General features: G+C 40.6%; 1 protein-coding gene across 26 annotated transcripts in view; it reads right to left on the reverse strand.

Moving 5' to 3' along the window:
- SCAPER (S-phase cyclin A associated protein in the ER) overlaps window positions 1–13,480 on the reverse strand; it is a 220,490-nt gene that overhangs the window by 131,874 nt on the left and 75,136 nt on the right. For all 26 annotated transcript variants that reach the window (XM_088789438.1, XM_088789431.1, XM_088789429.1 and 23 more), the window contains 4 exons: window positions 9,998–10,140; window positions 7,059–7,140; window positions 5,028–5,180; window positions 4,361–4,468 (listed from right to left, as the gene is read on the reverse strand). In XM_088789438.1, the coding sequence (XP_088645564.1) occupies window positions 4,361–4,468; window positions 5,028–5,180; window positions 7,059–7,140; window positions 9,998–10,140 (486 nt within the window). The remainder of the gene's footprint in view (window positions 1–4,360; window positions 4,469–5,027; window positions 5,181–7,058; window positions 7,141–9,997; window positions 10,141–13,480) is intronic.

Below are 13,480 nucleotides of genomic sequence, written 5' to 3' on the forward strand. Positions count from 1 at the left end.
GCCTCGGGAAGTACCGGCCTGAGGCTCTCTCTGAGGAGGCGTCACTCTTTTCAGAAATGTGGCCATGGTAGTCTGCTTGGTTTGTCTCTTTTTTCATCATAGATTTGCTTGTAAGCAGGCAACACACGATGAACAGTCCTCACTAGTAATGAAAACCTTTCAGTGTCGGGTCCATGTTTTCACACTTTTTAAGGAGCTTGTTGAGGTCTGCTAACCCATTCACTGTGCATTTTCTTGGGGTCCTTCTTTCTCTTTCCCTGCAGTTTCCTTTCCTCTTGCCTCTTCTTCACCTATGCGTTCCTGTCCCAGTTCCCACACCTCCTCACTAGGCCTCTCGTCAGGAATCCCTGCTAGGAGCTCCCCCAGTGCCGTCCACCTCCACACCCAGGTTCAGTCATTTGCCATCTCAGCCAAGGCCTTGTGGATTTCTGCAACATCTTCCTCGGCAAATCCTTTGAAGTCACAGAAAAACCTCTCAAATGTCTTTCAGACGCCATTCCTACCTACGCTCCTTCGGTGACATCACCCCAAACCCGAGCACGGCTCTTGATGTAGTCAGAGACGTTGTGATCCTTCCAGAATAGCATCAGTGTCTTCCTCAGCTGCAGCAATAGCCTGAGCACAGGTCATCCTCGGGCAGTCAGCTTTAGAAGCTGCTACAACTCCCTGACCCACTGGTTGATCAAAGAGGTGGTGTTTAGAGGGAGAAACTCCACTTGATACTAGGATGAAGCTCACCAAGAAAAGGAGGGTGTCCGGGAGCATTATCAACAAGAAGCAAAATCTTGAACGGTATATTTTTCTCCAAATAGTATTTCGCCATTTCGCTGATGCAACAATTTAAGAGGGCGTCTTGGAAGAGGAGCTGCGCCATTCGTGACTTGTCACTGCTCCAGTACGACACTGGCAGTCTGTGTTTACCGACATGCCTGAGGCCCTGAAGGTCTCACTGTGTTGGATCACAAAGGGTTTCTTTCAGTCTGCAGCCTGCAACACTGTGCCCCAATAAGACTGCTATCTCGTCCATAAAAGCCTCAAAACTTGGCACTGACTTGACCACCTTATGGATGAAAGTCCTTTCAGGCATCCAGTTCCAGAATTAGGGAGGTGTCATCCACACTGAGCATCTGCTTTGGCAGGTTATTTTCCTCCACAATCAGCTGATCTACATTTTCCCAAAATTCTTCAGCTGCCTTCACATCAGCACTCACAAACTCACCACTCAGGTTCACATCATGGACTGAATACCAGTTCTTGAATGGTTAACCTTCCAGAGCTAGCAGTGAATTCAACCTCGTAGTTGGGTCCAGCCTTTGCTTTCAACGCCACAAACTTTTTCCTTTGGCCATGTTCACCATGGTGCTGAGAGGGACAGGCTTCTATCCAGGTCACTAGAAGTTTCTCCATGTCTCACCTAGTCCCTTCTCAAATTACTCTGTCTCGTTGCCTTCAACGAACCAGATCCTTTAACAGCTTCCGTTGCTTTGTTCTTGTTCTTCAGGATCGTAGCCGTGGTGGGGTGGGACAGGCCTGGCTGGAGAGCAGTAACCACCCAGTACTGTCCACCGTGTAGTCCTCAATCACTGTTCATTTCCTTTCCAGGTCAATTATTCCAAGTAGCCTCTTACTGGCAACATTAGCCATGATTCTGTATGCTGAGAGGCCAGCAGATTAAATCTGGTACAAGACTGCAGCATAACATGGCACATTGTTTTACAGCAAACTTTTTTATAAGCAGGAAGGGTACACACAAAAATAACGATAAAATGTAGGGTGTAATAAGCACATAAACTGGTAACAGTGTCGTTTACTATCATCGGCAGATGTTCTGTCCTGTCCGTGACTGCATGTGCTGTGCTCGTGCAATGCTGGCCAGCACAGTTTAGGTGTTTAGGACAGTGTCAGCACAGACACGTGACAACAGATGTGGAGTGACAACGCCTACAATGTCACCGGGGAATAGGAACTTTTCAGCTCCATGAGGATCTTATCCATCGCTGACCAAAACGTTATGTGACACGTGACTGTACATGAATTGAAAATTTAATTATTTTCAACTGAAACCGTACACAAAATGAACGCACCAATCAAATCTCAAAACCTAACAGTTAAACAACAGACTATACTATGATAGCCACAAAAGTTAAGATAATATTGAATATTTGTATTCCAAAGTATGTGAATTACATATTTTCCTTCTCAAGCTTTCTCATTAAAATAAAACACATAAAATTTAGATTTCAGTTTACATACGAGTAATAGCAGTGCTCCAGAAATTTTTTAAATAATTTTTTGTAAATTAAGTAGCATATTTACCTTTTTTTGAAAAGTACTTAATTATAAGTAATTTTTATAAACGGAGGAATTTCATTTATAATGGGGCTAACCAGACTGTCATTAAGGAAGCAGTGTACGACTCTTTCAAAGCGGAGCTCGTATGCATGTGACTAGTTGTAAACAGGGAATGAAATAGAGAATGGAGCTAATTATATGACTGATTCAAATAAAAAACCCATATGACTCTCCCTTTAAATACCCACAGAATGTGAGGCAAGGCAAACTGCATGTAAAAAGCAAAAAAGCATCTGAGGAAAAGCACATAGAGGATTACTTTCATTTTGCATTTCACTTCTATTAATAGTGCATAATGCCATTCTGTATAGCCTTCAGCTCAATTCAACTCAACTCAGTGAGCTTTTAGGAAACGCCTCCTATGTGTCAGTATTGTATCGAACCATGGATGTACAGGAATTAAGCAGTGGAGAGTCTCAGTAAACACGCTTACAACTGGACGAATCTTTCAACTGCAAAAGTTGCAGCAAATACACAAAACGTGGCATCAAAAAACAGCCAGCACACGGGGACTGAGAGGCCCCATCCATGGAAGGGGAAAGCGGTGTGGTTAGCCCCACCCTCACTCTGCATTGTCCCCTAAGGGCTTCCACCCATTTTGGGCGTGGGGTAATAAGGTACACTGAAAGAGGCAGTTTTAGTAAGCTGAGGACACAGAATGTGGTATAGAGCTGTCAAAGTAGTGGAACTTGAGAGGCAAAACCTCAAAAGGAGAAAATCATAGAGAAGCGAGCCGCCCCCCCCACACACACACACAAAAGTGCAATTTGCCCTAAAAAATCGGTCCCATCTAGAAACTCTGGAGAAACAGGAGCCTCATTCCACCTACCCAGGTAAGATTTATTAAGAGCCAGCCCCAGAATTACCCCTTCTTGCTCCAGAACAAAGCCACATTTCCGTGAAGCAGCCCTTCTGTCCCAAACCATCTAGCACAAGCCCAAATCTTCCATGTCCCTTCTACCACCTAATGAGAAGCCCCAGGACTTTCCATGGCGTTGTTCCCTTCTTTTAACAAGTCCAAAAACCAATTTTATACATGTGTCTGAGGGCACTGACAGAAAGCTAAGACAAACAATGAACTGCATATAAACATTACAGATTGTGCCACAGATGTAAGGATGAGTGCGAGAAGCCAGACACAAAAAGTACATAGTAGATGACACCATTTATCATCCCATGGTCAGGAAAGACTAAGTGATGGTGCCAGCAGGGACAGACTAGTTACCCAGGGCCCGAGGCAGCCTTCTGGGGTAAAATAAATTCTCGGTATCTTCATATGAGTGGAACACACGTAAGAATTCATCATGCTATACACTTGAGATCCGTGTAGTCTACTAATACATGCTCTGCTGAAATACAGGAGGGGGAGAGAGGCAGCTCCGACACCCATGTGCACCCACAGCTGGCACTGCCCCCAGAGAACCACAATAACCTCTCCCGGGCTGAAGGGATGCTTGACACCCATGAACTTCTCACCTCTGGGTAGCTTTAGAAATTTGCTATTACAACTAAAATCAACAAATTCATAGGTTAGCACTATCATCCATGACTCCATAATGGCTGAATAAAAAATATTTATAAAAATACTCATGCAAATCTAAATTCCATGTAAATAATAATTATAGGCAGATAAATAATGCATTTCAAAAAATCTGTGACAGTATAGTGATAAAATTTATCAATCTATATGATATTTATATTGTCAACTGTTTTCCAAGAAATGTAGAGCACCACTAAATAATTCTTTCATTTACTATTAAAATATAAAAACCTCATAACCTATTTTGTACAGAAATTACCTAACAGTATTAAACTCTTATTTCTGTTTCTTGTTCAATTAAAATGTACACTGAAATAACAGCACGTGTGTATACTACTATAGTAGTCATTAAATGTGAAATATACTTTTCAGTAATCACAGAAATACATCTGAACATGGACTTCTTCACATAAAGGAGAACACACTAGGTCCTCAAGAAATCTGTGCGTGAACCAGAGGAAAGCTTACCACTTCTTCATCTGAGAGCTCACGCCCTTGGATGCTGCTGTTCTCTCTCACAGCTTGCTGGTGCTTTCTGCCTTTAATGTGGCTGAAAAGATACACCTCTGAAGAGATCTAAAAGCAGAAGATCAGAGTGATGTAATCAACATGTAGTTTTAGCTCATTTTAAATCATATATTTAATTCATATACTACATGCAAGTTGGGATCACTCTATCACTAATACAGTAGGCCTAAAACTAGTTTCTTCAGAATGCAAGTCTGAGAATCCTCTAGAATGCACATGGTGAAAAAGGCATGCCATTGTGCCAACCTTAACAGGATGGCCTTTCCTCTAAGTATCAAGCTTCACATTTCAGCACTGAAAACGGTCCATTTCTTCTTTTGGGGCCAACATCCAAAAGCACTGACTTAGACTCTCGGAGAGCAGACTCTCTAAGACACAGCCAACCAGCAGCCAGTGCACATTTGGCATTTGGCACTTCCACTCCGAAATGCCGACACTACTTTTCTACTACGTAGTTGACATAGAAATCACGCAAGAAATCCACGCTACTCAGTAGATGCCTTAGTGTGAGTTTTAAAAGACAGGGAGAATACATTTCCACAGTTGAATAACCTTTAGTATTCCATCTTAATATGTCATCACAATGTCATTCATAATGACAACCCACCAGGACACCGCACAGAGAGCACTGCTTCTTCCTTTCGTAAGGGGTCAGTCTGGGAGCATAATCAGTATTCGCATGTCGTCCACTGCTTAGCTCGGCAGCTTTTTCTTTTCTCTGTTCAATCTGCTCCATGTGCCTTCGAATACTTTCATCATGCTGTTGATGAAGTCACAGTGTCAGAATACCAAAAATTATTCAAATTGTACGGAGAACTTGAAAAAATGGTATTTCCACTGAGCCTTCTAAAATAATAGGAGAATGCCTGAATTCAGTGTTAACAAAAATTACACAAAGCCCTTTACCATGTCCTGCATGCACAGTTACGCTTCCGGAAGTGTGCTCCCCGGAACCACACCAGGGGGCATCAACAACTGGTTTATGGAAGAGGTTCTGTGGTCAAGTAAGTTTGTAAAATCCGAAGTGAAAGCTAAAAAGGTTAACACAGAACGTTACATAGCCTGGATATGTCACACTGAGCGCTGTGACTCAATAAAGCTAGCAACATTTAATATTAAGCAACATTAATATTAAGCAAATATTAAGCAACATTTAACACACAACACACTTTTTAGGAGCACGTTTTGGAGCACACAGTGGAAATGTTGCCCCACAGTAAGGAGCAAGCTCATCCTGAGAGTAAAGGGCCATCAGGACACAAACCTCCATCCACACCAACTCCACGTCTAGCTGTTCTACATCTCTAGTGACTTCCAGAAAACAAGAGTCAACCAACCAAAAACACTACTTCAGACACCTGACTTCGTGCTCGTACTATTTCTCAGGGCTGAAAGGCCGTCCCACCCAACTACCCACTCTCCTGCCTGTTTAATTCACCTGTCTTCCAAGACTCAGCTCAGGAAGAACTCTTTAAAACGGTCTCCCTGCACCCTCCCTCACGTTAGGCCAACGGCCCTCCTTACTGCGTATACCCCTGTACTCATGGGGGATTGTCTGCTTAGCACCCGCATGTCACGGCAGAGTAGGAGCTTCTTGAAATTCAGAACTACGTCTTGGTCATCTCTGCACCCCACGCCTGCCACACGGCTCGGTAACTGTTTACCGCGTGGCTCGAGGGCTAGATGATGGGTAAAATATGGTCCTCTACTTTTCAGAAGTTACTGCCTGTCTCTGTGAGGAGCCAATACTAAGTAACTGTGACACAATGTGAAGTATTCACACTGCTAGAAACTGTAGTACTAACGGTAAAGGTTTTCTAAAAAATATCAGTTCATCATAACCTCCCAAGCTAAAAACATGCAATGCCTAAGCACTGAAATCAAGTGAAACCAATTACAATAATCATTGCGCAGCGAAAACAAGGCATGTTAAAATGTGTTTACTTCTTTTCTCTCAATTGCTTTACCTTATTAAAATAAATTCAGTTTTCCAACAGTGGAACTAGCCAATACGATGGCAGCCAAATCATATGTCTTATTAGCCAATGTCATGCAGGAGACCCTGCTCGCTGCGCCACCTGTTATGCGGGAGACCCTGCTCGCTGCGCCATTTGTCATGCAGGGAGGCCTGCGAGGTCTCTGCTCCCGCTCCCCATACAAGAGCGCAGGATATGGTGAGGCCAAAAAGGAACACCCACGGAGCCATAGGTAGGGGAGTCATATCACTATATTCTCGCTGGCGGCACTATACTCTCACTGGAGGCTGGATCCACACTGTCCGCAAACCGCCATCCACACTTGCCAGCCCAGCCGCCATCCTCTTGCTAGCCCCATTCTCTCTCTTTTTTTCCTCTCCTCCTCCGTAGCCGCAGCAGTTATATTAGCGGCTAATTGGCTAACTGGCTACAGCTGACGGCCAATCAGCCACAGCTGACGGCCATCTACTACCCGAGCCAGCACTCCTCCACGTGAGGCCGAGAGCCTGTAAACTACTTTCTGGGGCTCTGTCCCCACAGCCAACAATCAGGAATACAAATTAATTCAAGTTTCTATGCAATTTGATTGAATGAATAAAATTTTAATCCCATGACCCATTGAACGCGCTACAGTTTCATATTAAAATGTATACTGGACCTACCTTGAGCTGAATTTTCTTCTGTAGTTCTTCCATAGCTTCCTGTTGAGCAGCTGTGAGGGCTGCTAATCGTTCTTCCCTGTCTCTGCAAGAAGACAGTACAAATTATAAACCCAGCTGCTCAAAGTAACACATCTCGTGATGTGAAAAAATGCAGTTAGGGTTCATAGGCTTACATATTCTAAAGGGTTATTATTTTTTAATATTATTTTTTTCTAGGTGCGATCACATCCCAGATATATTGCTCATTTAGTGCTTGAAAAGCAACAGAAATGAAATCTATTCTGAAAATAGATTTCTGGACGCAGGTATGGGTTTAAATATTAGCTCTAGGACTGTCATTTAAATACGCCAGTAAAACCACAAGAGGAAAACAAGAAAAGGCATGAACTCACAAAGAGGACGACAGAGGAAACAATCACAAAAAATTATGAGCCCATGCTTAGGAAAAAAGGAGTCAATAGAAACTGTCTCTGTTGGATTTAGTAGATAAAGACTACGGAAGAGTTACCATAAACATGCTCAAATAAGTAAAAGTATGCCAAAATAAAGAAACGTTATGATTCAATGACTAGGGAACCTCACCAGAGAAATACAGTAAATAAATTCTAAAAGCTTTCCAATAGAAGTAAAGGGACTCCTTGAACAAATGGCTGACTCTAGGGTTGGAGATGAGTCTGGAGCATGGGGCAGTGCCAGAAACTAAGACACCGCTCAAGAAACCAAGTGAGGTATGGCAAAGGGACACAGGTCCAAAGAAAGAGCTTCCAACATCCAAAGCTGGAACAAGTTGAGCAACAAAAGTAGTGACGTAATATTGGTTTATAACCCGAAGTATAAAAAAACATACATGAGTCCTCACTGGCATACAAAAAGAAATAAATAAAACGAGAGCAAACAGACCAATGTCCTCTACTGCAAATAGTTTATGTAGGAATTCTTCTCTCAAGGAGGTGGAGAGTAACTCCCCATGCCCTCAGTATGCTCTATGCTTAGCAGCCTGCTTCTAAGGAGGACAGCATAGGGCCATTTTTCAGTAACTCTACAGTGAAGAAACCTGACAAACACTATTTTAGCCAGGTGACCAAGGTGATCAAAATCAGAGGTAAGTCAAGTTGACAGCAGGAACCTTTGACACGTCAAGAATGGACATTTACACTGACCCCTGAGGTCTTTCTGTCAAGAACCCATACCCCAATCTAACGACGAGAAAAACACTGAACAACTCCTAAGTGAGGAACAATCTACAAAATACCTGACCGCTGCTCACAACTGTCATCAAAACCATGGGAAATTTGAGAAACTATCAGAAGTCAGAGGAGCCTGAAGAGAAACAGCAATTAAGTATCTCGAGAAATAATGGCTACACACTTCCCAAATTTGAGGAAAAACATTAATGCACAGAGCAGGATAATCATGAAGAGAACCAACCCAGACAAATCATAGCCACATAGGAGTGTGAAAAGGCCAGGACATTCCTAATAAAAAGTAAAGCGAGGGACAGTAACAGACACCAAAAACGATTATAAAGTTTTGATAATTAAGGCAGAGGATATAAAAAGTAACCACTTGGGGAGGCCAGTTTGTTCCGTGGTTAGAGCACAGTGCTCATAACACCATGATCGCCGGTTCGATTCCCACATGGGCCAGTGAACTGCGCCCTCCACAACTAGATTGAAGACAATGACTTGACCTGGAGCTGATGGGCTCTGGAAAAACACACTGTTCCCCAATATTCACCCCCACACAAAAAATTTTGTTTTAAAAATAACCACTGGACCAAAAGATAGAGTCCATGTACAGACCCGTACATCCATGGAAACTTGATGTATGTCAGAAAGCTTTGTAGATCATTAGGAAAAAAATTGATTTTTCAATAAAGTGTGTTAGAATAATAGGGTACCCACATGGGGGGGAAAAATTGGATTTCTAGCTCAAGCCATAGAATAAAACCAATTCTCGGTAGATAAAAGACTTTACTATTAAAAAAAACAAAACAAAAACAAAATAAAAAGGACATTTTAAAGAATATCTTATGACTCAGGATAGAAAAATATTTCATAAAGATCAGAAAACACAAATCACAAAGTTTGTTAATAATTACTACACTGCAATCGAGAATTATATTAATCAAGTCATCATAAAAAGAGTGAAAGGCAAGCCACAACCTCCCAGATCTTTGCAATACATGTAGCTGATAAAGAATTTGTTTCTACTACAGATGATTCACAAATATCAATTTAAAAAAAAGCTCCCAATAGAGAAATGGACAAAAAACTTGAATAGGCACTTTCACAAGGCAAATAAACTGAGTAGCTGATAAGTATGCAAAAAGGTGCTCAACCTAATCAATCTTGGACAAGTAGGAAAGCAAATTAAAACCACAGAGTTATTTTTTCATATCCACAAAATGTGCCACAATTAAAAGGTCAGGGAAAAAAAAATCCCACGTCAGCAAGGTGTACACCCACCACAGGGGACTTAGGCTTGGCCAATGAAATGCTTCCTCCTGGGTCTTTGAATGGCTGACAGTCCTTTATCATAATCAGAGTGGCAACATGCTGACCACACCGTTTTCATCCAAAGACCAAATGCTGTGACTCTTTGCTTGAACATTTCCAAGCCTGGTCCTCCAAATCTCCTACCGCCGATGCGCCCAGTGTTTTCCTAAAAGTTCCCTTTGCTTAACTAAGCTAGCCAAAATCAAATTCTATTTCTTGCAATCACAAAAATCTTACAATATCAAGTTTCCAACCCAACAGAAATGTTCAAAAGGTTTTCATTTTGATAGAATTCCTGGGAATCAAAATTTAGTACACCATTTCTATATTGGTGACGATTTCTAACAAATCTCCATGACAGCAAATGGCTTCAAGACTGACTTTGACTATTCACCTGCCTCCAAATGTTCCTCAGGATGAAAATCAAGGTCAAACACATACCTGGCTCTTTCCCTGGCGGCATCCTCCCGGGCTTTCTCCTTCTCTTGCCTTTGTTGTTCAATTCGGGCCTCCTGCTCCTTCCTCTTCATTAACAGTTCTTCTACACGGGCCTGCCGTTCGGCCTCCAGGGCTCTCTTTCGTTCCTAAGGTCAAAAATATTTCAAAAGATGTTAGAATTGTATGTAAAATGAAAATCTGTCAAGGTGACATAGCTTTGACACAAACGTATATATTCCAGCCAAGCAGTTCCCTGCCTTGTCACTAAGTATGCTTCTCAGAATTTAAACAAAAATAAATATCAATGCTATCTGGTTTTCAGATGTCATTTACCAGTGTTACAAGTAATTATCAGAATAAATGCTGTTTTCAGCAGATACTATGTTATGCCTATTCTGTGAGAACCTAATGAGTATTTTACAGTTAATCACTTCTAAAGCGTTGTTTTTAGAAATGGTTTCCAAAATACCAGAATATCATGAAGAAAGCAAAGTTAACAGATTTCATCCCAGAACTAAGCTCTCATAAAGGAATTAAGTGAAGAAAAGCTTGTGACAGGGAGGAGAAGGCATTATAATATAGCTGAGAGGGTAATGAGTGGGTACTGGGTCAGAGTCCCTCGTTTTTCTTCCAGACCCCATTATTTACTGGCTGGGTGACTCTGGTCTAGTTAGAGTGTATCTGTGCCTCAGTTCTCTGAAAGACAAGTATCAATAATACTTATTTCTTAGGATATTATGAAGAACAGCTAAGACAATAAATGGAAAGTATTTACCAAAGGGCCTGCCATATAGTCAATTCTCAAAAATTACTTATCATCATCAACATCATAAAAATACGGGACATTTCAGCAATACTGTGCCCTTAGTGTGTTTTTGCCCGCTAGGAGTACTTCTGATTTTTACCGTATTACTAGCTGCACTGGTAATCTCTTTCAATCCACTCCCAAGGCCCAGGTAGCTCACGCAGCCTCCTCCTGGCCCCCCTTTTTATGATTAATGGAATACATACACTGACATAGGTTCTAAACTGCTACTTTCATAGCCTTAGGCAAGTCATTTCACCTTAAAGAGCCCCATTTGCTGCGAGATCTAAATTACTAACACAGGCAAGTACCCAGCCAAGTGTTTAGCACATAGTAAGCGATGGCAGGAAAAAATACAGCAGTTTCTGTTTAGAGAACACTAAGGAGAAATGCACATATTTATAGCAGTTAACGAAGCTCACAAGGGTACCTGCATATCACATCGGGCCCTGTCTATCCCAGGGGAAGAAACCCTTTCACTAGTAAGCAAAAGAGCCCCTACTTCTCTTTACTTGACGGTGGGGGACTGGAAAATAGAGGGACTGCACTGATTTCCAGAGGGCCCATCTGGCAGATTAGGGCTGTAGAAGGCCGGCAATTAGATTCTTTAGTGCCTGGTAGACTGACTACTCATGAACTAGGTACAGCTACTTCTCACGACTCAGTAAGTATAACATGGGGAAACTTGTTTAGCTAAGTAAGATCTCAAACATTCTTAAGACTAACAACAATTAAATCTAACACAGAAAATTTTCTCCAATGGAGAAAATATAAAAAAAGTTTTCTCTTACAGTAAAATTTACTTAAAGTTGAAAACAACCTGTATTATGTCTGAAAACACAAGTTTCACAATGAAATGCAAAAGGCTTAGGCCTTAAATACAAAGAATTAAACCAGAACTTTTCATTTCATACTTAATAAAACCACAAGCTTTTAACAATTACAAATTGTTCTTATAAATGAAACATATTAATATTATATAAAAATATCTACTTTATATGTATATGCACTGTAGCCAAGTCATGTGCTTAAAAATAATTTCAGCCTGCTGATGGTTTTCATGGATAGAGGACATACTCCAACACTGTACTCAGAGAAATAAATGGACTTCAAAAAGTATACTAATCTTTTCATTCCTGTTTTTAATCAGTGGAAAAGAAAATAGGTAACTGTATAGGAAATAAGCAAATTCAGTACTAAATCAGCTAGTATTTTCCTTTCTAAAATTTAAGTTTCCTAAAGATAGGAAACTACTCCACAAAAGTATCTTGCACAGGGCATGAGTGCCATAAATATATCTGTCAAATAAGTGAAACATTACTTTATGAAATAATATGCACCATAAATCTATCTACCTACAAATAAACAACATAAACCTATGGAAAAGGTATTAGAAAGATATCTTCTAACTCTTAAGCCTTCTGAACCCTTTTGGAGGCCCGCATACTTCCCTTCATGGTCAGGGATGTGTTTCTGGCAGCTTAAGAAAGGATCTGGAACCCGCCCCCACCATGCCTAACTTCAACCGATTAGGGCCAGAAGACAGGGCAGATTATCTAAGGTAATCGAGGAGAAAGCTGACCAATGAATAATTTACGTAACAATAATGGCAATTTGAGAACTGAGGAGGCAGTACTTACCGTGTTTCCCCGAAAATAAGACCGGGTCTTGTATTAATTTTTGCTCCAAAAGATGCATTAGGGCTTATGTTCAGGGGATGTCATCCTGAAAAATCATGCTAGGGCTTATTTTCCGGGTAGGTCTTATTTTTCGGGGAAACAGTAGTATTTCACTTACGAGAAAGAGCGATCACAATTGTTTTTAGCAGTTTATGAGAATGTTTCAAGAGCATAAAATTAAAGCAGATGGAGGGCCTCTGAATTCTACATGAAGTTAGAATCTTACTATTATTATATTTACAGAATGCTTGGCATTACTCCATGCACATCTAGTAATGAGTACATATTTATTAAAAAATTAATCATATGTTTTATATTACTAGTGGATTTTTCTAACGTATCAGTGTATCTCAATTAAACCTAAATAGATAGGTTTTAAATTTTTCATTAAAAATCCCATCTATAGGAAATTTCTTCATTTAAAAAATTCTGAGTGGTCAAACAGTTTAAGAGTTGGTGAGTACAGAAAATTCCTTACTAATTTTAGGAAAGAACTGCTTTCCTTTAAGCTTTAGTAAATGTTCCAAATTATGAAATAAGAATCAACGTTTTTAAATGAAAGATAACTATTATATTTCAAATCTGCAAAATGAATGCAGAAAAAAGAGCCAAAGCTGTCCATTTAAAATATATGTAATATTACTCATATATTTCCCCCAAAACCCAGCTAAGAAGTCACCTCTTCCAGAGAACTCTCTCTGATATTCCCCTCTGACCAACAGAGCTAATTATTACGTCCTCTGTGATACAGCTGTAGCTTATATGTGTTTTTCTTAATCTTTGCCATCATGCTGTAGTATTTACGATAAGGGCAAGGAGCACGCGCTATGTATCTCTCAATTATTAATGCCTAATGTTTGCTCAAAAGTAATACATAATTTACAAAACATTATTAGTTTTATAAAATGGTCCCACTGCAGAGAAATAGACAGCAATAATGCTGAAGGTAAGACTCAAATTAAAATTCAAGTACCCTCCCTTCCTTACCTATTTAACAGTATT

This window comes from Rhinolophus sinicus, chromosome 13, assembly GCF_057876585.1.
Source record: "Rhinolophus sinicus isolate RSI-liver-muscle chromosome 13, RSI-T2T, whole genome shotgun sequence".
NCBI lineage: Eukaryota > Metazoa > Chordata > Mammalia > Chiroptera > Rhinolophidae > Rhinolophus > Rhinolophus sinicus.